At 38.2% G+C, this 24,671-nt stretch overlaps 1 protein-coding gene across 1 annotated transcript in view; it reads right to left on the reverse strand.

The window, feature by feature from the left end:
- Nucleotides 1-24,442, reverse strand: part of LOC124858401 (cadherin-7-like) — a 205,626-nt gene extending 181,184 nt beyond the window's left edge. Inside the window, exons 1-2 of the mRNA XM_047350423.1 lie at nt 24,225-24,442; nt 15,871-16,415 (exon numbers count right to left, since the gene is read on the reverse strand). Of these exons, the coding sequence (XP_047206379.1) occupies nt 15,871-16,110 (240 nt within the window). The 5' untranslated portion in view covers nt 16,111-16,415; nt 24,225-24,442. The remainder of the gene's footprint in view (nt 1-15,870; nt 16,416-24,224) is intronic.
- Between the last annotated feature and the right edge of the window lie 229 nt (nt 24,443-24,671).

Consider the following 24,671-nt stretch of genomic DNA (forward strand, 5'->3'; position numbering starts at 1 on the left):
ACTTCTTGATCTTTTACAAAGAACAACTAATAAATTCATTGAAACTTTTGCTTGACATTCATCTAAAAGAAACGTGCAGAACTACTCAGCATGCACACTTTAAAAGAAAATCTATCATGCTAAACGCAAAGCCAGTAATGCTTGTTAAACAATATGGCAGCTAATATTTTAGCAATTCTTTTCAAAATTGTAATCACAAACAGTGTTATCCTTGTTCCACCAGGGATACAAGTATTCCTGGTTGGTTCTCTAATACAGCAGCTGCTATTGATTCACAAAGTATTGCACTGAACAAGGCAACCTAATTAACTTTACATTTGTTTTAACTCTTAATATTTTTCCTCTCTTAACCTGAAACAGGGAAACTTGCTATTTAAATCAGATGTAACTCAAATTAGAACACATCTTGAAGTGAAAAGCAATCAAATTAGGAGAGGAGCCAGAAAATGTTTGTCAAAATCAAATCTATAGGAGTTTTGATAGACCTTAAACCCACAGTCCCATCAGCAACAGCAGGTTATACAAAACAAAACAAAACAAATCAATTTCAAAGCACACTCGACATAATGAGCACCTACCTAAGGGATGCTGGAGTGACACAGGCACTATAAAGATGGGAAATTCAATATCTTTATAGGTTTTATAGTCAAGGAGTCATATGTGACTGCCTTTGTTTCCAGTTCACTGCTGCATCAGGCACATTGACAAAAGATTCACTGAGATGGAAATGGCAGCACTTCGAACTGATATTAATAGAAAATGTCTATGCATGATAAATGTACATCTTAAAAGCTCATTGCATCTTGAGCAGAAGTAGCTTCATTTTAAGATTATTTCTCTCCCTTGCAGATTATATCATGTCCTTTAAGGTTTTCCATCTTCACGAATATATTCATACATCTCACAAAAAGTAAACAGGCTCCCAATCCATCTTTCTAAACTTATCAAACCCATCTATGAAGATCGAAAGAGACAAAAGTTTAGCAAACCTTCCCTCAACTATCTATTGATATTTGCTAACTTTATTCAAAGCAGAGAGAAATGCTTGATAAAACTATCACACCAAATGCAATAGTCTCCAGGCCACTTGTTATCCACTTTGTTGAGGAAAAATACGAAGATTTGAAAACTTAACTTTTGTGTATATTCATAATAAATCTATACTCTCGGCACTGGCTGAGGACCTCTCCTGAATTATTCAAGATCCGACCTGTTGGGGATGCTGAAAAGTCAATACATCAGCACTTCAGGAAACTTCAGTAAAGGCATATTCAGATAAAAGTATGCTCTTAAAAGAACATCTATACAAACTACATAAGATCAAATACAGCAGCTTCTAACCATATCAACACTACTTCCACTGCTCACAAAATCACCCTGATACTTGATAAAGTTACAACGTTACCAACTATAAAAGAGTATTTATCATGTACAGCCCACCAAGACAATCAATTATACATTTTTACCTAAAATTGGGTATTACTGCTAGTAAATGACAGTAGAAGAGAGAACAAACTGTTTTTTTGACAGGGTTGCTGTAGAAATAAATACAATTTCACAAAAATACTAAGAAATACTGTCTCTGGCTTAAATAATTTTCATAAAATAAATAATCAGTTATTACTAATTTACGAAATGTTGCCTGGGTGTGGGGTTTACGACAAACCAGTTCCAGTGCTAAAGCAGGTTTAGTTTTACCAATTCTAGCTCCAAAATTAAACTGAGCTTTTTCCACTGGGCCAGAAGAAAAAAAACACACATCTGCATGAGAAAAAAACAAAGTTCAATAAGCACTGGAATAACACACCAATAACCTTGTGTCACTTATCACCATGAACACTTGTCAGAGCACCCTAGGACTGTATTTACAATTGTTTTCTAATGAGTTTTATGCTTTCCATGACTTCATTTATAAAGTCCTTCAAGTCTTCGCCTGGTGTTTGTACATCCTGCTTAAAAAGAGTGTCTAACTACTGTTTGCAGCACTGCTTTAACCACCAGTGTTAAATCATAAATGTTGCTCAGCACTGTGAAGTGTAAATTTGCTGACATCAGCAGCACCAGTTAAATGTTGCATTAGCACACTTGTTTGTGTTGTTTTTCTCTGGCAGAAATCATATGCAGATATAAGATATTTCTGTGAAGCTTTGTAGTTATACAGACCTAAAAAGCAATGTGAGGTCATGAATCATGTTTAGTTTGTAATGTAAATGATCCACACAACTTCTCAGCAAAGATCTGCAAAGGGATTCCAGCAAACATTCAGGATTCTCTATGCATGGAGGTTTTTACCAATTTCACCTACCCATACCTCAACAACTAATTTACAAAGTCTTGTACTATTCATTGGAGATACTTGAAAGTCATGTACCTCTAACGCTATGAGATGACCAATGGTTAAATGTTGCTGTTTCAAAGTTTCTGACCAAGAGTCTTGTTCTGTGAGGGTGAGTTGACTGTGTCTTAACCAAGCAAAAAACCTGCAAGTAGGATTAATGCCGGATCATTTTTAAAGGTCTTGCAAAATAGAACAGTATATTACTGACTTTCTTAGTTTCAAAAGTAAAATGTAACAATTGTAATGCTAAAGAAGTAACAGGGAGTTAGTTCACTTTAGCACTTCAGCAAACTCCCCCACAGGTAAACACATTGGGATAAGCAAACATGAATTTGCTTGAATAAAGGCTCCAGCCCAAATTTTTCCTTTGAATTGCCTCAGTTTATTTAGCCCTTTGTTCTGGGTTATGGTTGCAGTTATTTATGTGCATTGTTTCTTCAGAATATAGTCTGTAGTGAGCAAATCCCATTCAGTAAAATGTTATACAACCAATCAGCCAACGTAATAACATTCAGAACATGTGTCAGAGAGAGACAGATTTCAAGACCCAATAGAAATCATTAAAACTATCTTACAATTCCATTTATCGAAACCTATGGTAAGTTCAAAAGTAAATGAAACCAACCTGTACTGTATCAGTAGACAGGATGTTGCTTTGATAAACGTTGACATATGCTTCTTATCAAATGTAAGATCAACAAGATTACAACTGAATTAAATTTTGTTCTTGGACAAAACACAAAGATCCATCATCATCTAAGGGGCTCTCTCTTTATCTGGGATTACATACCGGTTTTAGAAGAAAGAAAAATTTGGAAAAAAAGGAAGAAAAACTGACAATTTTTGCCAGGAAGATAATTGCTGGATTTCAACAGTAACAACCATGAATTAATTTTGCCATAACAAATTTAAAGTGAACCTTCGTGTGCACAATGAAAAATATTTTCATCCTGCTTGTTTTGTCAGGGCTAGGCAGTAACTTCCAGGAGAATCCTTTGGTTGCCCTGAAACAGACCAGAATGCAACTGACAAAAGTAAACAACAGAAGAAAAGAAAATATTCATTTGAGAGACATAAAGGTGCTCATTGGAAGACTTTGTTACTTTGTGATAGCTGCTTCCTCTTGTTTCCAGTCTCTATACTGGATTTAGTTTTATAATCAACTAACGGATATCAGAATTGATCAATTCTGTCATCTCAAAGACATAAATGAGGCAAAACAATGTTTATTCTTTTCTGCAATCAGAAAGCATTTGAAGTGTTGTTTGATATTTATTTTTTGGATTTTGTTATCTAGATATTGCCTGGTGGATTTAAAGAAGAGCAGCTTCATTTTCCCACCCATATGACTGATATAACTGCCATATTTGAATGCCCATTTCAGGATCCAGAACTAGGAGTCATTGAATCTGCAGCTTGTTTCAGAGTCAGAATCAGATTCAGCTTTATTGCCAAGTTCGTGCATACAAACAAGGAATTTGACTCCGGTACACTTTGCTCTTTTGTTCTGTTTTTGCATTACAGAATATACAAATTTACAATTTACAATATACAATGTACAATGCAATATTCTGCATTACAGAATATACAAATTTACAATGTACAATATACACATATCTAATAAAGGTGCATTTGCAACATCTGTATGCTGTTGTTTTGTACTCTATTGAATGTTCATCAGAGAAACAGCCTGGGGGAAGAAACTGTCTCTGTGGCAGCTGGTTTTAGTAAACAGTGCTCTGTGGCGGTGGCCTGAAGGTAAAACTCTAAACAGTTTATGTGCAGGGTGTGTGGGGTCTGCGAAGATTTTAGCTGCTCTTTTCCTGACCCTAGACCTGTATAAGTCCTGGATGGAGGGAAGGTCAGCCCTGATTATTCTCTCTGCAGTCCTGATTATTTGTTGCAGTCTGGACCTGTCCTGTTTTGTGGATGAGCCAAACCACACTGAGATGGATGAAGACAGGACAGACTGAATGATGGCAGTGTAGAAGATGACCAACAGCTCCTGTGGAAGGTTGAACTTCTTGAGTTGCCTCAGGAAGTATAGCTCAGGAAGGCCCAGTCTCTGCTGGGCCTTCGAAAGGAGGTCCTTTCTCAAAAGGACCTCCGTCTAAATTGCAGTGCCTCAACTGTGCTCTGACCTCCCACTGGACTTTTACTCGAATTTCACAGCTAAAAGAAAGTCACCAAGAAGGTGTTGACTCCAGCCCCACCCCCTCACAGCACATATGAGAGAGACTCAAAGTGTAAACAATGTTCTTCTCTCCTGCCCTGCTGATAACAACCCTCTGGTTGACTTTTTTGCTGCTGTTTTTTTATCCTCTTTGAATCCCAGGCTCAGATAAAGGCTTCTCCCATCATTCCCATAGGCCTCGAGGATGGCTTACAAGCTCCCCACAATGTGAGCTCCTGTCCCTGGGTAACGGTGTATGATGTCCCCCTCCCTCTGTCAGTTTGAATCAGCCTCGTTCCTCTCTGGCTCACAAAGCTCCATTCTCTCCTCAGCTGCTACGGTGCGTTTTCAGCACCAGCAAGTGTGAGGAGATGCCATTGAGCCTGACCTTTGCAGCAGCACCCTGTGCTCTGATTTTAACCCATTTGACAGTAAACGCCAAACAGAATGCAAATGAAGCAGCCTGCATCGTATTGTGCTCAGTCCAATGTAATTATCTATGGGATTACCCTGTCCCCCCTGAATATTGAATAAATTACTATCTTTCAGACCCCCAAATTCTCATTATGAGCTCAAAAACAGCTCAAAATGAACAATCGTTGCAGTTAATGTGCTAACACTGCACAATAAAAGGCAGCATGATAAAAGAAATACACCCATCTAGACCCATCTAGACAACTCACAGCTATACATTACGATGTAAGCCGGTGACTATGAACCCATTCAAGTGTTGGGCAAATGCTTAGAAGAAATCAATGCATAGATGGGCCAAAATTTTCTTCAGCCAAATCAAAACAAAACTGAAGTAATAATAATCTTTGGACCAAAGGAAGAGCGTTTAAAAGTTAGCACACAGTTTCAGTTAATACAGCTAGAAACCACCAGTCAGGCTCGAAACCTGGGTGTAGTGATGGACTCAGACCTGAACCTTCAGAGGCACATAAAGATAGTAACAAGGTTGGCCTTCTATCACCTAAAGAACATCTCCAGGATTAAAGGACTAATGTCTCAGCAGGACCTTGAAAAGCTAATTCATGCGTTCATCTTTAGTAGAATTGATTTCTGCAACAGTGTCTTCACAGGTCTGCCTAAAAAGTCGATCAGACAGCTGCCGATCCAGAATGCTGCTGCCCGCGTCCTCACTAGAACTAAGAAAGTGGAGCACATCACCCTGGTTCTAAAGTCCTTACACTGGCTCCCTGTAGCTCAGAGAATAGACTTTAAAATACTTCTGTTAGTCTATAAATCACTGAATGGCTTAGCACCAAAATACATTACAGATTTGTTGTCAGTGTATCAACCAGCCAGACCTCTCAGGTCTTCTGTCTCAAATCTACTCTGCATACCCAGAACCAGAACCAAACATGGAGAAGCAGCTTTTAGTTCTTATGCTCCACTAATCTGGAATAAACTCCCAGAAAACTGTAAAAGTGCCAAAACCCTAAATTGCTTTAAATCAAGATTAAAAACCTATTTGTTTAGAGTGGCCTTTGACTGTGCCATCTAAACGTACGTTTTCAGTCCAATTTTCCTTTCATTTTCTTATCCATCATTATATTCTCTTTATTTTTTTAATTACCTCTGTTTGATTTTCTGTATCATTGTAATGTTTTTCCTTATGTACAGCGCCTTGAGTGCCTTGTTGCTGAAAAGCGCTATATAAATAAACTTGACTTGACTTGACTAGAGATTTCATTGCAAATATGGCTAATCTTTATGTGCCTTTCTCAGTGGAATAAGTCTCAGTCACCAGGATGTCCAGGACCGTGTAAACGTCACTAGATAGACGGATAAGGAAAGCCTGTTTTTAGGGTGAGGGCAAACAAGGCATTACTGCTCTACTACAGGTGTTTTCCTATTGCTTCGTTAACTATCCTTTCACAATGCTACCACAGTATGTTTCACATCTGCTCTAGAATGTTTTCTTCCAATTTATGGATTACCCTATAAATATATCTGAGCTTCAACCTTCAGTTTCAGCCTGACTATGGAGGAGAAAATCTTGTGTTTCACTTATGAATTGAGTTACTGAAATAAATTAACTAACTGAATAAATTCACTGAACGGTTATAAATTCCCCAACATCTTGATAACTGGGAATGTTAAGCCTTTAAACTTGCATTTGAAGCAATATGAAAATTTGTAGAATGCTTGCAAACATAAAATATAATAAATTAATATTTTAAAGCAACAAGACTTAATGCATAACCAACATAAAGACATACATTCCAATGTTGGGACCCACAGCCATGGTTACAACGTGAAAGGCCAGTACAGACTTTCCTAGAACTTTCAAAATAAATTGCATTAACCTACTTCCGGCACAGCCAAGAAACGGGGTAACTGCGGACTTCCTGTGACGTCACTGTCCAAATAAAAACACCGCTCTTGCTACATCCTGCCTCTTCTACGCGGGTCACATAGGGACCTGGACAGAGAGACCCAGCACGCTAATGTCTCTTTGCTGGCAAACAGACATAACTCTTCCACTGGATCCGATAGTGTCATACGATCATCGATCATATGCACTGAGTTAAGTACAAATGAATCACTGTTCGTGTATCCGGTAGATTCATTCATAACGGGATAATTAAGGTACAAGCCTGGCTTGACTTTTCTCTCCGAGATCTACAGAATCAAGCTGTGATATAGAGAGTTCCCAGCAGAGACGCCGTCTCTACGACGCCGAGTGGAGCAGTTTCCCGATCTGAAAGGAGGACAACGGCACCGCATCACCATGGATACGGCAGTTAACATGCAGTGTGGTCAGCGGACAGAGCGAGCCGCCCATCCACTGCTCCGGAGGTTAGCTGGAAGCTAACCCTTTGGTCACAGAGCTTTCTTCAAACTTCATCGTCGCCTGGACAACTCCTCAGCACGGTTCATACAAGGTTAGGGTTTAGGCAGAGTAATAGAGAGGTATTTAGGATGAAATGATCTAAACGTTTTTTTTATTTTATAAAGTCTGGTTTTGTTTGTGTGAAACTCCGCTATCTTAGTGCCAGCAGGCTATCTGCAACACACGTGCTCAGTTTTGTGTTCTGTGTTTGTGTGTTTTTAAAGTTAAGACAAACTTTACTTGAAGGGCGATTTTAAACATAGAAGATTGATCATAATGCGCCGTCCGCGCTTATGCATATTGACCCTTTTATTGACGGTATTTTTAAAGGTGTGTATTTGATTCTGGTGCTAAGCTATCAGCTTCTTTTGTTAGCTTTAACTGCTAACAGCTAAGAACATGTGCTTGCCTGCTAAAGAATATTTACCCAGAAAGATTGTTAGTTTTCAATCCAGTAAATAACAGTTCCCTAAACATTATTTTACTAAACTTGATAACTAAGTAAACACCTTTAAGCACCATGTCTCCAGAAAGATTTGGCTCTTTTCAAAACTATTTCCTTAAGTATTTTACCATTTCCTCAATAATATTTATTCAAATATTTTTTTAATAAATAATGGCAGCTAATGAGAGACCATTGAGAATTAGTCATCCAGAAGGTTTTATTCAGCAGATCATTCTTAAAACATTTAAAACATTATTTTAATAAAATAATATTTTATCTGATCTTGCATTGTGAATGGTTGTCTACAGGTATGCTGATTATTGCCTAACTTGGTTCCAAGACTAACTTAACTTAATTTCCAGGTTCTTCAAGATAATCCTTGGTTCTCAAACATAAACATTGCATGGTAATGTTGCATCACTCTTTTGGTCATGATTTTCAACCATCTTTAATCAACTTGTTTATATTGTACATAGCCCATTAGTCTTCCTTATTTTTTAATTCTGCGTGGTAGTTTACTTGGATTGTTTTTGCATAGTGAAGAGTTTGTTGATTGAAATATGTTTGACTTTGAGTTATTTTTGTTAATAAATTCTTGTATTTTAAGAAATTGTGTGAATTCATCCCACATGTGTGCAGAGTTTTGCTGTTCAATAATGTCAGAGCTTGGCTCACTCTCTTCGATTTTGTCCTAATACCACAGCCTTACTGGGCTGGTATTCACAGGACAACCCGTACCAGGCCGAAATATTATTTGATGAAATATTAAAGTATTAATATTAAATATTAAATAATATATTCAGATTCATAGTCACGACACCAAATTGCATATAACAGGGTTTTTCCTAAGTTGCATGAACATTCCCTCTGAACCTTCCTTGCTCAGCAGATGCTTTGCAAATATTTAGCAGCATGAACACCCTGCAGAAATTGTTAATAGTATCATGTTTACCAAAATTGCAAGTGTTTGTTAAGTAGCTCACCCAAAGTGGTGTTGTTGCTTGTTTAAATATAGGCATCACCAATTTCTGTTTAGCTTTTCGGAGGCTTTGTAAAATATGTAATGTTTCCACTGGCTTGATGTGACTGCTGCTGATTCCAGGCCACCGCGCTTACCCGAGGCCGAATGCCAAGGCGTAATGAGAGATTTGGTTGTGGAATTTAGAATCTGACAGAATGCATTAAAGCCAAGCAGACTGCAGATGCAAAGAGAGCAGCCGGGGCCAAAAGCGATGACTTCCCGTTTTCCAACCAACTGTATCATATTTTCCCATTGCTTCCATCCACACATCGTGCGGCAGACTGTGCCTTTGTTTGGACACAGATTCCCATTGTTTGTCATGTTAGAAATTTGGAAGCAACTGATGAAAGCAATTACTGCTCATGCCACTCTGGTGGTGTGGTTTTGCCTGTAAAGTTGCTGGAAATTTATAGCTGCAGCCGCATCAATTTTATTTTCTCCCCATATCTTTTATTGCAGAGACTGCATGAAGAATTCATTTCTATTAAGGTCATTTTCCTGACATGGTAGGACCTCCCATGTCGCTCGAGGTCACGGTGTCCCGCCCAGATATTTTACAGCAGCACGGTGACCTTGCGATACCAAACAAACCCACACTGTGTGACAACTCTGATCTGAGGGAACAAATAATGTGACAGCCTCTCAAGTTCCCAGTCAGCCTTGTCCTCCCACTGGGAGAAAATGAATCAGATTTCAGTATTTTTGAAAGGGTAAGACCGAGTCCTGGCAGGAGGCTAGATGTGAAGATGTAGACGGTTTAATTTTTTACACTCCCAAAGTTGCGTTTCCTCCATCCTCACTACTTGTATTAAGGGCCATAATTCAAATAATTAAAATTTTTGTCATAATTTAAATACGATTATAATGGTTATGCAGGTCAAAAAATAATCATTTTTTGGGATCTTTCGGATCTATGTGCCATAGAGACATTTATAATTATTTTATCATGGACACTTGCACATGAATAGGAAACAGTGACATAAATATAAAAACAAAAAAATACATCTCTCCAAAACCTTCACTGTGGGTGATTTCAGCCATTAAGAGGTGGGCTAGCAAATGTTTGTCTGATCATTGTCCTGCTAACCCAAGTCAGCTTGAGTTTAAGGTTATGAACTGATTAAACTTTCTTCTACATAATTTTCTGGTGAAGAGCAGAATTCATGGTTTTGTCAATTACGGTAAGTAGATCACCATCGGTGGTATGAATTCCCTTTTCTGAAATGCTTTGTTAATTTCAAACCAGAAACAAAAGGATGCACACATCCAAAAAGTTCCACTTTTATCTTGATACTCCACATACTTTCTCAAAAGTCTTGGGGATCATCATGATATTATTTGGCAAATGTGAGATGGGTATTTGTATTATTTTTAGTCAACAGTGGTTCTCACCTTGGAACTCTCTCATTGATGTTCTGGGATCTTTTGTGACCTATTGGTGCACTCTTCTAGCAATTTTGGTAGGCCAGCCACTTCTGAAAAGGTTTACAACTATTTATCTATGTTTTCTCAATGTGTGGAGTTTTAAAGCCTTAGTCTGAAAAGAGTCACAAAACTGTTTCTAACAGATGTTGATGACTTAATTTTTTATCTGTTTTTGGATTTCTTTAGATTGGGGCATGATGTGTTGCTTTTTGAGATCTTCTAGCCTACTTAATGTTGTCAGATAGATTCTGTTTTAGTGATTTCCTGATGAGATTGGCCCTGGATGTGATTAGTTAAATTAACCTCAACAATGGATCCTAAAAATTGTTGTTAATAATTATTTTCTAATTTAACCTATAGCACGATGTATAGTTGATATAGTTTTCGTTTATACTATCACATGTATTAATATTTATTTGAGTTATTTATTTGTAGGCCTCCAAAAGACTTGTTGAACAAAACCTACAAACACAAACTAACTGAAGAATAATTCAACTCATCGAGAAAAAACAAGGAGAATTCTTCAGAACAGAGCTTGAAAATAAATTTGTGTGTTTTCCATGTGGATAAGCAGCTCTCAACTACACATCTATGAACAAGTAATCAGTCTGTTCGCATGCTTCAGGATTTACTAACAAGAAAAGCAGTCAGATCTGAGATTTTAAAAAAAGGCACTTCAGCTTCTACAGAGAAATCTCGCTGTTTTACTTTCAAATGGGGCTACCCGAGGCAAAGATGAAGCATTGGAAGATGATAAAGGCCCACACTGCTCCTCCCTACAGTCAGATATAATAGATATCTGGAGACACACAGATCATAGTTGACAATATTTCACCATGGACACTTGGACATAAAAATGACCCTTAGCTGAACTCCAGTCGAGCCGCAAATATGCTCGGTCTGATTTAAATGCTTTCCCCTCGCAGCATCCTCCTGGCAGAAAAGCAGAGAAGGAAAACAATGGGACAGTAAAATGTATCCTAATTCCAGCTGGAGATCCTAATTCAGTTCAGAGACGGCAAGGAAATGGGCTTGTGAGAGCAGACCTGGCAAATACGCAGCGGATAAGAATGATTATCCCGCAGATGAGCGGAAAGATGAAAACTAATTTAATAATAAGACCAGAAAATTCTGCAAGATAACGGGGATCTAGAGACCAATCCGAGGCCCATCTGGCTTGTACCGCACGTGCATTTTCTGCAGCAGGAGGAGCCCATTTATACTGGTGTTGCTAAAAGCTGAGAAGCAACATTACTCTGCACAGTTTCACCATGAAAAAAATTCAACATTATTATATATTAAAGTGATGAATTCTTTCTCCTAACACTCTTCAGCCAGCAATTTTAAGGTGATTTTAGCTGTTTTATATTTGGATTATGTGCACAACACATACGGTTACAAACAGAGATTGAATGATCAGGCTTTAACCTGGCCAATGCCAATGTATAGTTTTCTTTGCTTCTCACTGATTATACCTTCTTATTCTCAACACCAAAAAAAGAAAACAATGTACTGCAGGTTCTCTCATAGAGGTAGTAGTTTGGAACCAAAATGAAGGAATTACAAGATCTTTCTAATTTATGGATCAATGCAAATATTTAAGTTTTATTTAGCTATAGAGAAGATGCATCATAGTACATGCTGATGGTTACTGTGTTTTCTAGACTGAAAAAGGTGAGACCTCTTAATATTAATGCATTCAATAAATAGCGAATAAAACCAGCCTTTTTAGGTTTAACCTGCTCATCACAAATCAGTACTGACCAATGGAAGATTGGCCGATTACAATCTCAGGCCATTTGATTGAAGCAACTATTGCTATAAAGCAATTCAACCATTTTAAGCTCTGAGTCTCTATTTTTATTCAACAGAAATATTGTCTGATTTCAGTTTTTAAACTGCATTTACTTTATGTCAGGTTTGGGGTGGAGGTTACCAAGGGTCTTTGATATGTTGTTCTGTTGCTTTTCCCAAGAGGTGGCACTTATCATATTAAGGTAGGCGTCACATGACGGTAACATTCACATGAAAGCCAATAACTAATACTTTAGTAACTATAACTAATACAGAACATTGCATTGTTTGGAGGCAAATCAATGTTAACTTCACTTGCATTTGATTTAATGTTTTATCTGTGAACTATACTCCTACTGTACGTTAAGAGAGTCTATGCCCTTTTTAGAAAAGCATATTGCAAGATACAATATATTTCCAGCAGCAATTCCTCTGAAAATGGAATCAGCAAGTCGTTGACATTGTGAACACATGCAACACATGGCTTTTTGCCAAAGGAGCTCTTATTGTCACTACTGTTAATCCCCTACTGTATATTCATGCGCAACACCAGAATTGAACCCTATGAAGGACAATGACGAACTATCTGTCAAAATGGATGCATCTCAACAAATACCAGTAAATATACATTATGTCGCTATTTTAATTTTATCATTGTAGCATTTTGTGATATTAATAATTCAAAAATCTACATTTTAAAGCAGCTGAAGCTTATTATGATAAAAGGTAATGAATTCCGACATCGTGGCATATTTTGTTCAATATAGTAACACCAATCTTGCAGCTACGATGCTATTCCTAAAAAAGATGGTGCGACTCAAAAGATGAAAGAAATACTGTAGATACAGAAAAAAAATACAAGAAAGGCCAAATGATTGGATTTATACATCCAGCAACTTGTTTTCCAAAGGATTCCACAAATGTTTAAGAAAAACACAGGTATCTGATAAAAAAAAAAAAACACTGTCCTGCGAAGTTCTGAAAACAATTTGCTTACAATAATTAGTAAAGGTTTTCTTCCTGTAGCTCCTGTAGCTACTACTGTGTGAAACTCAATCCATCTTCATATCTGCTTTGACCAGTTTTCCTGCAGCATGATGTTGCCATTGTTCATACTATTGTAAAGACAACTCTGTATTCTTATGAGCTGTTTGAATTCCAGTTATATAAATCACATCTTAAAGCTGAATCTATCACTTTTTCCTTAAAATATATTTACATCCTATAAATATGTAGGATGTTATTGTTTAAACACATATTTTATTGTCTAGGGAAAAAAGCAATACCTGTAGGCTCTTTTCACTGAGAGATTCACGAAGAAACGGCTATGTTGCCACCTCTCATACAAGAAGGATTAGTCCCTATATTTTGCCTTTCCTTAAATGTTATTGTGAGGGTTTTGTACTTATTTACCTGCCAAAACAGGCATCACTTTGATCTATCAGTTCTTGCCTTGGCAGAGTTGCACAAAGGCACATTTGTGTAATATATACTCTTCTTCGGGACTTATTACAATGCAAATTACCTTGTCACATTGACGGTGAACTCAAAACAAAAAGTGCAGATTTTAAGCAACATGGCTGAAAGAAAATAGAGTTCCTTTCTTCCCACACAGTCTGTGTGTAGTCTTTTCATTTGTTTCCTATTTTATATAGGACAGTGGAAATATGCACCACTCTGTAAAAACTCTGCTGTGCTCCAGTTTCTGCAGGTCGGTGTGTTAACAGGTTATTGATATACATATTACCATACAGGTGCACTAAACCTGCAGACAAAAGGAAATACTTTTAACCAGAGAAAGTTTCCGACACAGCTGAGACACACTGCTGCTAGAAAGTATTCACACTCTTTCATTTGTTTCCACATTTTGTTACATTACACACTTATTCTATGCAATTTCAGGTATTTTCTTTAAGATTTACTCACAGTATCCCCACAATGACAAAGCAAAAGCAGCCTTTTAGATCAAGTATTATTTACCAAAGGCTTGTGTTACAGAAGCATTCAGTCCTATGGCTTAATAGTTTATTAAATCACCTGTAGCAACTATTATAGCCCCAATGCTTCTTGGGTATTTGTCTACAACCTTTCTCACCAGTTTTGGGGTATTTTGTCCCTGTAGATCCTCTCAAACTTTGTCAAGGCTGACCGGGCCCGATTATACGGTCTTTCCACAGATATTCACTTGGAATGAAGCGTGGAGTAGGCTCTTGTTAGGTCATGCAAAGACATTATCAGACTGCTCCTGAAGGCACTCCTACTTATTTTTTATCTTGAATGTGTGTTCCGGTCATTGTCGGGTTATAAGACTAATCATCACCTCAGTCTCAGTTCCACAGCACTCTGGAGAGGGTTTTCTTGAAGAATCTCTGTATGCTGACTTGTCGCCCATTTCTTCTCACAGAAAAGTATCCTCCAGCCTAAAGGTGCCGCCACCATGCTTCAAAAATGACATTAGCCAGGTGTGCATTGCCTGTTTTTCCTCCAGATATAACAATGGAAGCCCAAGCAAAAAAGTTATATCTTTGCTTCATCAGACCTGAGGATTTTATTTCTCCTGGTCTAACATTCTCCATGTTCTGTTTTGGCTAAATGTAGGTGGGCTGCCATGTGCCTTTTGTTGTGGAGTGGCTTCCACCAGGCCATTCCACCATAAAGGTCCGATTAAAGGGGTGTTTCAGTAGTAGTTGACCTTCTGGATGGTACTGATTGGAAAAGGGGTGGAGAGAGGGGGAAGACATGCAACAAAGGTCACCTGGGCTGGGTGTTGAACCCGTGACTGCTGCACTGAGGACTGAAGCCTCTGAATATGGGTCGCAAGTTTTACCTGTGCCACCACTGTGCCCACTGGGTGGTTCTTTTAAGTACACAAATAAACACTGGAGCACTTTAGTGACCACTGGGTTCTTGGTTACGTATTGATCAAAGCCCTTTTTCCCCCATTTGGCTGGGCAATCAAATCTAATGAATATTTTTGTAGTTCCAAACTTCTTCCATTTCTAAATTATGAAGTCAACTGTACTTTTTGGGACCTTTGATGTTGCTTAAATGTTCCTGTCCTCTCTTGAGCCTTGACACAATTAGGTCCCCAAAGACTACAGACAATTGCTTTATGCTTTGATATGCACTGTTATGGAGGTTATTTTGAAAACCTAAGAGCATAAATTTCCATTTGGGAACAAGTTTCCTTATTTTCACACTCAGATGTTATACCGCTCTCCAACAAAACTCAGCTCTGATGGGCAAAGTCCTACTGGCTTACAAATGTGCTCTCCTTTCCCCAAAAATATGTTTCGGCACTCAGACGTTGTCTGTTGCACAAATATCCTCTGCTCATGTTTGAATCCTGGTATCTGGGCTCAAACTATCTCTGCTTGTAAGTAAGCTAATCGAAGAGATGCACCACAGCTTTCCAGATGTGCACTCCTCCTAAATTATGTTCAGTCAACAGGATTTAAACAATGTTTATACCAATGAAGCTGCAGGAACATCAGAATGATGATCAGTGGAAACTAGAAGCAATGGACCCAGTTTTCAGTGTCATAGCAGAGGGTATGAATACTTTGGCATATGTTATGTTTATATGTTACAATTTTTTCTAAATGTTCCTAAATCTCTGAAAACATGTTTTAATTTGTAATTTTTGGCTATTTTGAGTAGATTTTTTTTCAACAAAAAAATCTAATCTCTCTTGAATCTGTAAGTCTCCAATACAACAAAATTAGAAAAAAGTAAAGGGATGTGAATACATTTTGGCATCACTATGATTGTTTCTCTATTGCAGCTATAGACTGTTAAGTTTTGTTAACCATCTCTTAAGTCACAGATCACTCACCTTGCCAACGTAAAGAGGCTCATTTCCTGTGTACTCTTCCAACACGAAGAACTGGTTCCATACCCAGCTGCGTTTGTGCCTGTGCAGGGCCTCCCAGGAGTCCGGATCAGAGCGTGGAGACTTTTCCCCGTCCCCAGAGCCGGGATTCAGCCCCCAACAGCAGCAGCCTCTCCCCCTCAAGACAAACAGGAGCACCAGGAGAGCTAGGGCTCTGCATATGCCTGAGCAACACCAACCCATCGTCTGGGCTCCCCTCCAAAATGCACTGAAGCAAGAAGAGGAGCAAAAATTAAAAAGAACTGAAATGTCAAAACCCTTGGGCTTTTATCCGTACAGTCTGGACTCTGCGTTTCACCAAAAAACAGGAGCAGTCGAACCCTGAAAATGAGTCAAACTCTGCATTTTGCTGCACAGCTCTTCTGTTTTCCCTTATCGGAGAGGGAAAATGGGATAATTCCTGTCGCTTTGGAACCAGAGAGCTGGCCCAAGAGGGTCACCGTTGACTAGACGGGGGGGCTTGGACACTGACTCTTTGTAATTGGCACCTATCAGAACAAAAAAAGAAGGGAAAGACAAAGACAGAGGAGAGAAGAGAGAGAGGAGTGTCAGCAGAATTGCCTCTATGACCGCAGTCACTTCTGATGGCGAGTAATGGACCTGCTGATGCAATGATAATGGCATTTTTCCAGTAATCCTAAGGAAATAGGTGAAAAAATGAATAGAGAGGACAGGTAGTACATGCAACACACACACTCTCACCTACAAATGCTACAAAGAGAATCAGGTGAGCTCAAAGTGTTAACAAGGACAAGATGGAGGGAAAACTGACAGAGCTTCTCGATGAATGCAAGCAAATAGATTTCACACCAAGTGAGACAAAGACGGCATAACAATCAAACGCCATTCAGGTGCCTCACAATTATCCAGGCCTCCACTCACCAAGGTCATTATTTTGTCATATTTCTTTTCTAGAAGATGACGACGACGACAGTGGATAGGACTTGACCCTCAACTCTTAACGGGCCACATGATCTGAGCGGCGAATGCTCTCATCACTGCGATTAAAAATAAATCTGGGCTGTCAGCAGCATGCACAAAGGCCCGGGCGATCCTGACCTCTACTCCGAGTGGGAAAAACCATGTTGCCCTGGCCTGAGCACAAGAGAGGGGATGGAGAGAAAGATGGGGCTCATGGGGTGTGGGGGTTACGGGTCTGTGTTGCTGCCATCGACATGCTGTGACAGATCCCCCCCCCCCCCCAATCATGCCAGAACATGACAACTTGTCAGAGCCCAGGACACGTAGGGCTCTGACAGATAATGTTCTTCATGTCACAATGCATCCTGGCAACCTCATATGATGGCTGCTATTATCAGTCTGTTTGAGGCATAACAGTAACTTCAACAATGAATAGTGGCTCGCAAACATATTCCTTTTGTCACATTTGCATCCTGTGATAACAAACTGCTATATATCTTGATGGGATATTGCATGATTAAACCAACAAAAAGTAGAGCATATGAGCATTTGAAATAGAAGGAGAAATTTCTTAAGTGGTGTTCCTACAAGGTTTGCATATCTAGAGACTAAAATGTTTGTCCCTTCTTTGTAAAATAAATTGTCTCAGTCAAATTGGATGGAGAGCATCTATGAACATCAAATCGAATACATGGAAACATGCTGTGATCTAAACCATTTAGTTTTAGATCTAGCTCTGGCTGTGTGTTTAGGGTTCTCTCAAGTCTTTTACCACCAGTTAGTGTTCTGCATGTAGGCCAAATAGCCTAATTATCCTCTCATCTGTTCAGAGAACCCTTCTTCAACATGTTTGTTTAGTCCCCTATATCAGCAGTTGCCAACCTTTCTTTTATAATGGAACAGCTTAATGGAAGACATAAGACATTCGCGGATCGATGTGTAACAAGTACGGCTGCACAATATTAGGAAAACATGCAATATGCAGACCTCTTAACCTCCCTAAATAATGCTCTCCTGGCCCGGCTTGACAGTTTAGACATGCCATGTCTTGGCAGGTTTTCAATTGTGCCCAACTCTTTCTGTTTGTACAATGGATTGGACAGTTCTCATTTAAAAGCTTGGGACATTGTTTAATAACCCAACCCTGCTTTAAACTCTTCACAACTTAATCCCTGACCTGTCTGCTGTGTTATTTGGTCTTCATGACATTTTTATTCTTAATCTTCTTCAACAAACTACTGAGTCCTTCAGAACAACCGTGATTCATTCTAAGAAAAAAATACACATGACAAGAGAAGAAGTCCAGTTTTTTTCTACTTAAGCACTAATGATCTTTACATAATATTTGCCTTCTGAAGTGCATTTTATTAATGGGCATGAGTTTAAATGAGCCTGAACACAAATGCAAAACACACTTTTCAGATTTTTATAAGTAAAACAATTTTAAAACCATGTATCTTTTCCATTGACTTCACAGATATGTACTACTTTATGTTGGTCTATCATGTAAAATTAGAAAAACAAACTTAAATTAAGTTCTTAGGTGACAAAATGTGAAAACGTTCAGGGGGTGTGAATATGTTCATGGGACTTTGTTCTGCAGGACCATGGGTAAGTGTAAACTTTGGAAAAGATTTTTGCACCACTATTTGACCACACCTGCGTATGTTTGTTTCCTCTCTGACCTCTCTTTGTCTCTCCTCTATGTAGAATATTGGCACGGCCCTGGGTGAGAAAGGTAATTGGTTTGGCATACAGTGACCTCTTTCTTCCCACACAGATCCCTCCACTTCTCATTTTACTTCCTCTCCATTCCCCTCAAGCAAGACAGAAAAAACAGTACACCACACACATCCTGTGGAAGTGATTTGTTGTACTTCACCACAGGAAAGTCATTAGGCAATGCTAATAATTAATACAGAAATAAATCACAGCTGCACACTGTCACCTTTGCATAGACAGCTAGATGTTTGCAAAATAAATCTTCAGCAATTGCAGATTTAATTACAATCTGTATGTATTTTCAGTCTGCATTCTCAAAAAAAAAAGGCACAAACTCTTCCCAATCGACTAAAAAAGTCGAAAAATATGTACATATTCACACACTCTTTATTGCGATTTAGTGGCAGAGGTTAAAAGTGGAGCAGATGTGGCTCCAGGGCAACACCACTTGCGAAGGCCGGCCGCAGCGCTGGTGTTGTTCGCCGGGGTCAAATCGAGCCGACTTAATGCATGTCATTTCGCTAAAGCACCAAGGCGAGAGAGATGAGATAGGAGCCTCATACAGATTGGAGATAATGCAGCTGCGGTATACAAGAAGTGGGCTCACTAAAGCAGATATTGGCTTTTTATTTAATGAGTTTCTTCTGATTTACCATCGAGTTGATTTTAATTTATGAGGCATGTCACGCACTGTGGAAATCAATGTTTTATTTTTCTTCTTGATGCAGTTGTTTATCATTTTAGAGAAATAAAGCATCAAATATAAATGAAATGTTTGACTGGCAAACACGAATGTGAACATGATTACTAGATCTTCATGCAGGCTTACGATTTCTCTGCATTAGTATAAAAGCAGATAAAATCTTGATTAAGAAGGCAAAGTAAAAGCATTATATCTAATTTTATTATCACAGCAGATGAGTTTCTGTCTGGTTTTGTGTAAGAATGAAGAGTGTTCATAGTAAAAGGCTTAATCTCTTTAAATAAAAAGTGACTGTGGAGCCAAAAGTGTTTTTTGCTGGCACACTGAGGTGTTTTATTTTACTTTTACGGTGGAAAATAACTTGAAAATGCTTTCTAAGGGATATAATGACTTGCATAAAAATATTTCCAATATTTCGTGGCCAAACCCTCAAAATTTATAGATTGAAAAAATAACCTTTTACTTTCAATTTAAATATATTTTATTATTACCTAAATACCTAAAAAGTATAACTGTGGAGCCAAAAGCATTTAATGCAGGCACATTCAAGAGTTTTATTTCACTTTCAAAAAGGAAAGAAGATTTTAAATAAAGGTCTTTGCAATGGAATGCTGCCGAACCCTCTAAATGCTATTGCATTTCATTACAAAGTACCACCATCTATGGCTAACTTCGTTCCCCAAGCTGAAAAAAACAACCACACAGCATGATGCCATCACCACCGTGTTTCATGGTTGGGATGGTGGCACAAATACAGTGCAAAATATCTCAAGCTCGGTCATATTGAGCTTGTTAACACAAATTAATGGGTATCATATCCAATTTTAAAACTACAGTAGATAAGTTTGTGGAGCCAAACCCTTTTTACCTTTTTCACACAAGTTTTTTTTAGTTCACATGGTTTTCATAGCAGGGGACATAGCTTTCAAATTATGTTTTTAAGGGATAATTACCCTTTTTTAATAAGGACGTTGTTTCAACCTACTTGCAAGAAAGTATTTGCAATGGTTTGCTTCCGCACCTGCCAAATGTCTAAATTTCAACAAAGATTACAAAATCATATTTACAAAATTGTAAGTATTCTAGCATCACCACAATATATATTCACCTCTTGCTAGGTTCCCAGGCCCTGATGAAAAGAAGCATCTCCCCAGCATGATGCTGCCACCACCAATTTTCATTGTCAGGATTGTGTTTTCAGAGTGATGTGCAGTGTTAGTTCTCTACCTATTACAGTGGTTCTACGTGACTGTGGTTATGATCTGTCTTCAACACACAGTGCATGGTCAAATGAAAAGTAAAACGTGTGACCATGAAGCCAAAAGCATTTCACATTACCACATACAAGTGATCAATTTTAAATTTAAATGTCAACTAGCGTGGAAATTTTCTTTCAATGGGACACCTTTCCCTCTCTTCACCAAAGAAGGTGCCTGCATTAAAATATTTGCAATGTTTTGCTGCCAAGGTCTCTAAATGTTCTTAACTTTTCAAGATTACAATGAACAAAGGAGCTTTTTACATCTAATTTAAATATATTGAGACATCACCACAAGGTCTCACTAACTCTGGCTACTGTCCTTATCATTTGTGGAAAAAAAAAACACCCCAAAGCACAATGGTGCCAACACATGGGGAAGCTGGCACATGTAAAATAGGTTAGGCCTAGTCACATTGGAGATGAATTTAAACACATTCTGACATCACTAGAAAGTATCACAAATCTGACACCAGGTGAGTCTGGCTGGCAGCACCAGCCACCATTGGATCGCTTGTGGATACTCATCACAAGCCTGTGTCAAAATGACGACGCTAAATTAAGTGAAAATGTGAGATAGAGCTGTGAATGTAAAGCGTCTGTCAGTCTTCCTCTGGCTCTGTTTTTCTTGCTCTAATCCCATTTGCCAGCCTCACAACAGGATTACCAGCACTGCTGCTCTCACTTTACCAATCGCACACTCTCTCCGATCTGCCCGCTCATCCATCACTGGGAAGGTGCAGCGGAAAACTTCATGAGAAGTGGTGCAGACTTTGAGTTAATTATGTTTTAGGATGGTTCCTAAATAAAGATTATTCATCTTTGTTGAGCTAACCAACATGCACAGCTGCAATGAACGTTTTTTCTTCGTTATTGGAATGAAACTAGTAGTTGCCACATACTGTAATAAGAAGATTCATATATTTTTACTGTCTGAAGGAGCTTCCGTGTTATCCTTCAGGTTATTTACAACACACACACCGAGGAGAGAGAGCGCAGACTCATGCTGAGACAGAATCTTGAACCTGAGCCCTCTGGCTGAAAGGATCCTCTCACTGACTCCTATCATTCCATCATTGATTTGCTTGAATACAACTTTCTGAAGTAGAAATGCAGCTGATTGAACTTTGCGGCAGAAAAAAAAAAAATGTTTACATGCAAATGTGATGTCATAGAAAAAGTAGAAGATGGTTTGCTTTAAAGAAAAAATTAGTAATGAAAAGTATCAAGAAAGTATGGAAGTTGCTTTTAGCAGTTTTGTGTAAAGAAACATCTCTATTTCCAAAATTACCTTTTGTAATTCATCATTAAAAAGAGAAGAAAAAATTGTTTCTCATCATGAATTGCTTGAAAACAGGTTTTTTTTTCACATTAAATGTAAATAGGGTCACTTTCATGGCTTGAGTTTACATTTTAGCCATCAGTAATATGCTTTTTAACACACCAACAACCAGCAAATACTCATAGGTTCATACATGTGATAAATTGGGTTTTATACAGCCTTAGGGGAGGTTTCATGGTTTTTGGAGCATACATATAAGCAATTTACCACACATACGCTACAAACTACAACGTGGATATTAAAAGAAAATGAGTTGAAAAACTGGGTTGAATCAATAAAGTTTTGAAAGGGATGGGGTTTGGGTGATGTGGGTTGGGCACTGACTGTGTTGGAGGTTTCACACCAAAAACTAAAAGCCAGAACAGAATTTTAATATTAAATTTATTATGATGCTACTGTCTTATATTAGAAGCTGGGGTCAAAATTAAGCGATAGATTTAAAAGTGGCTCTCTAAGAAAAAAAAATTTAATAAATATTTGTTTAATAATAAAAAGCATTGGGATTTAGCATATGTTATGTAATGATTAATTAAGTAACTATTACTCATACAAGCTTATTATTATTTTTTTATTAATATAAAAATTCTGAGAAGGAGCAAAATTGAAGGGGTGGCCATTTTGTAAAATGAAGTGTTTTATTGTATTAGAGTGCACATTCACACAAAACATTTTCAAGCAAGTTAACAATGTAACAAACTGTTTTCTATTCTTTCTGTTTTTTCCATTTATGGCCTAAGATTCTGTAAGAACATACAAGTGGCACTGAAAAGGTAAAGAATTTTATTAAATATTAAACTGTTTCAACTGCCAATAATATAACTTTTTTGTTCTTACAAAGCATGTACCATTCTGAGAATGTTCCATTATTAGTTTGATGAATATTTTCTATTGTTTTATGAAAATATTAGATAAGACATTTCATTAATCTCAGAAGGGAAAGGATTTTGTCACAGTGCCATTTGCCTTTTAACATGAATTAATGCCAACAGAGCAAACAAAATAACATGAAAAGTTTAAAACAGTTTGCACATTATTATGTTTAGATGGAAAATACACACATTTTAAGCAGAAATAATACAGATAAACTGAATTGAAAATAAGGAATGTGAAATTTAAATTGAAAAGCTGTAATCAGAAGATTGCAGGGCAGTACAAACGAGCACAGTTAGCCTGCGAGGATTAAGATCATCCAGTGTTTTAAGAAATGTGAATTCTTGAACCCATTTAACTGTTAAGGCTCTACCTGTGTATCTTAGACACCAAAATATGCTTTTTCTTTAAAGATTGCCATAAATGAATGTATTTCTTTTCAATTATAATTCCCATTTTTAACTTAGCCCTCACCATATGTAACACATATTCATAGATTTCCTGAATTTCTAAACCATTAATTGCCTTAATTAGCTCAAGAAGTTGTTTATAATATATCAAATTTGAGCAAAATGTAATTTGTTGTAAGGGAGGGTTGCTTATCTGACCCTGGGACTGTCAGAAAATTGGTTACGATCAGTTATTTTGTTGTGCAAAGTCCTTAAAAAAGTCCACAAAAAGTAAATTTCACCCCAGCCATATATAAAAAGTGCAAGGTTTACTATACATGGAAAATTATCTTTACCTACAATAAAGCATTACAATAGGGTTTCTATCAAATAGAAATCATATTGCAATGGTAGTGTATTCAAGCAATGCATGTTGAATGGGAGTCAATGACACACACACACATACGGATTATTCAATTTTGCTTGAAAGGCTGATTAAAGACTTTGGTGAAAATCATGGAAAATTTTAATCCACTCCAAAATACACAACCTGGTGAAATTGCACGCCATTTGCATCAACACAGCCAAAGTTATTCAAAGACAAATTTTCTGTGACCTGGCTGCTATGACCCTCCTGTTAAGCATCAATCATTGCACATTAACTGTCAGCACAGCTGCACCGTGCAGGGAAAGTTCGCAGCGTGCCTAGATCCGATTAACCAGCAACGGTTTTCCCGACGAAATAAAATAAAGATTAAACATGCACGAACCATTACCCGATTAGACCGATTAGAAGTTTGGAGGGGGGAAACAGATCAGCAGAGAACATTAGCAACATCAGGAGGTGGTAAATAAACGCATGATTGGGAGCCAGGCAGCAGGGAAGCGCCGACAGTAAACATCCCTGTGAACGTCCGCCGCAGGAAACCCGTGTCCGTGGAATACTAATGACAGGATAAAGCAATGGGATGAAAATGACCCAGATCATCTCAACAAAGACATGAATTAAGAGAGCCTCAGAGTGGAAATGACTTCAAAAAAATAAATGCACATGCTTTTTTATTTTAAAAAAAAACATAGAAATTTACTTACCGAAATAACTTCACATGAATGGTGTCCGCTGGTAAAAGTTGCACCTTTCCTCTCTTTGCGACCCACAAAGAAAGCCGGATTATGTGAGAAATAATAGTTTAGAAGTTAGCATGGTGGAATTAGTCCCAGAGAGGCTGGAGATGTGCTGTCGGATCGCGCGTAAACGCTCAGCCACAGCAGGGATATGGGGCTTCTGACTCTTCCCCGACTCTGTATCTCACCCTCTCCTCCTCTCTCCCTCCTTCCGTCCGTCTCTCTCTCTTTCTCTCTATCTCTATCTCTCTCCTGCGCAGTGCCGACTCTGTGATGTGCAGGGAACCCCAGCTTCAGGGTTCGGGGTTTAGTCTCTACATCCCTCTTGTCTTGAACAGGCAACAAGGGACGCGCAGCAGCGACAGCAGCTGCGGAGGGGAGACGGGAAATAACGCTCTCATCCGAGCCAAATCC

The sequence above is a fragment of the Girardinichthys multiradiatus genome, chromosome 21, assembly GCF_021462225.1.
Source record: "Girardinichthys multiradiatus isolate DD_20200921_A chromosome 21, DD_fGirMul_XY1, whole genome shotgun sequence".
NCBI lineage: Eukaryota > Metazoa > Chordata > Actinopteri > Cyprinodontiformes > Goodeidae > Girardinichthys > Girardinichthys multiradiatus.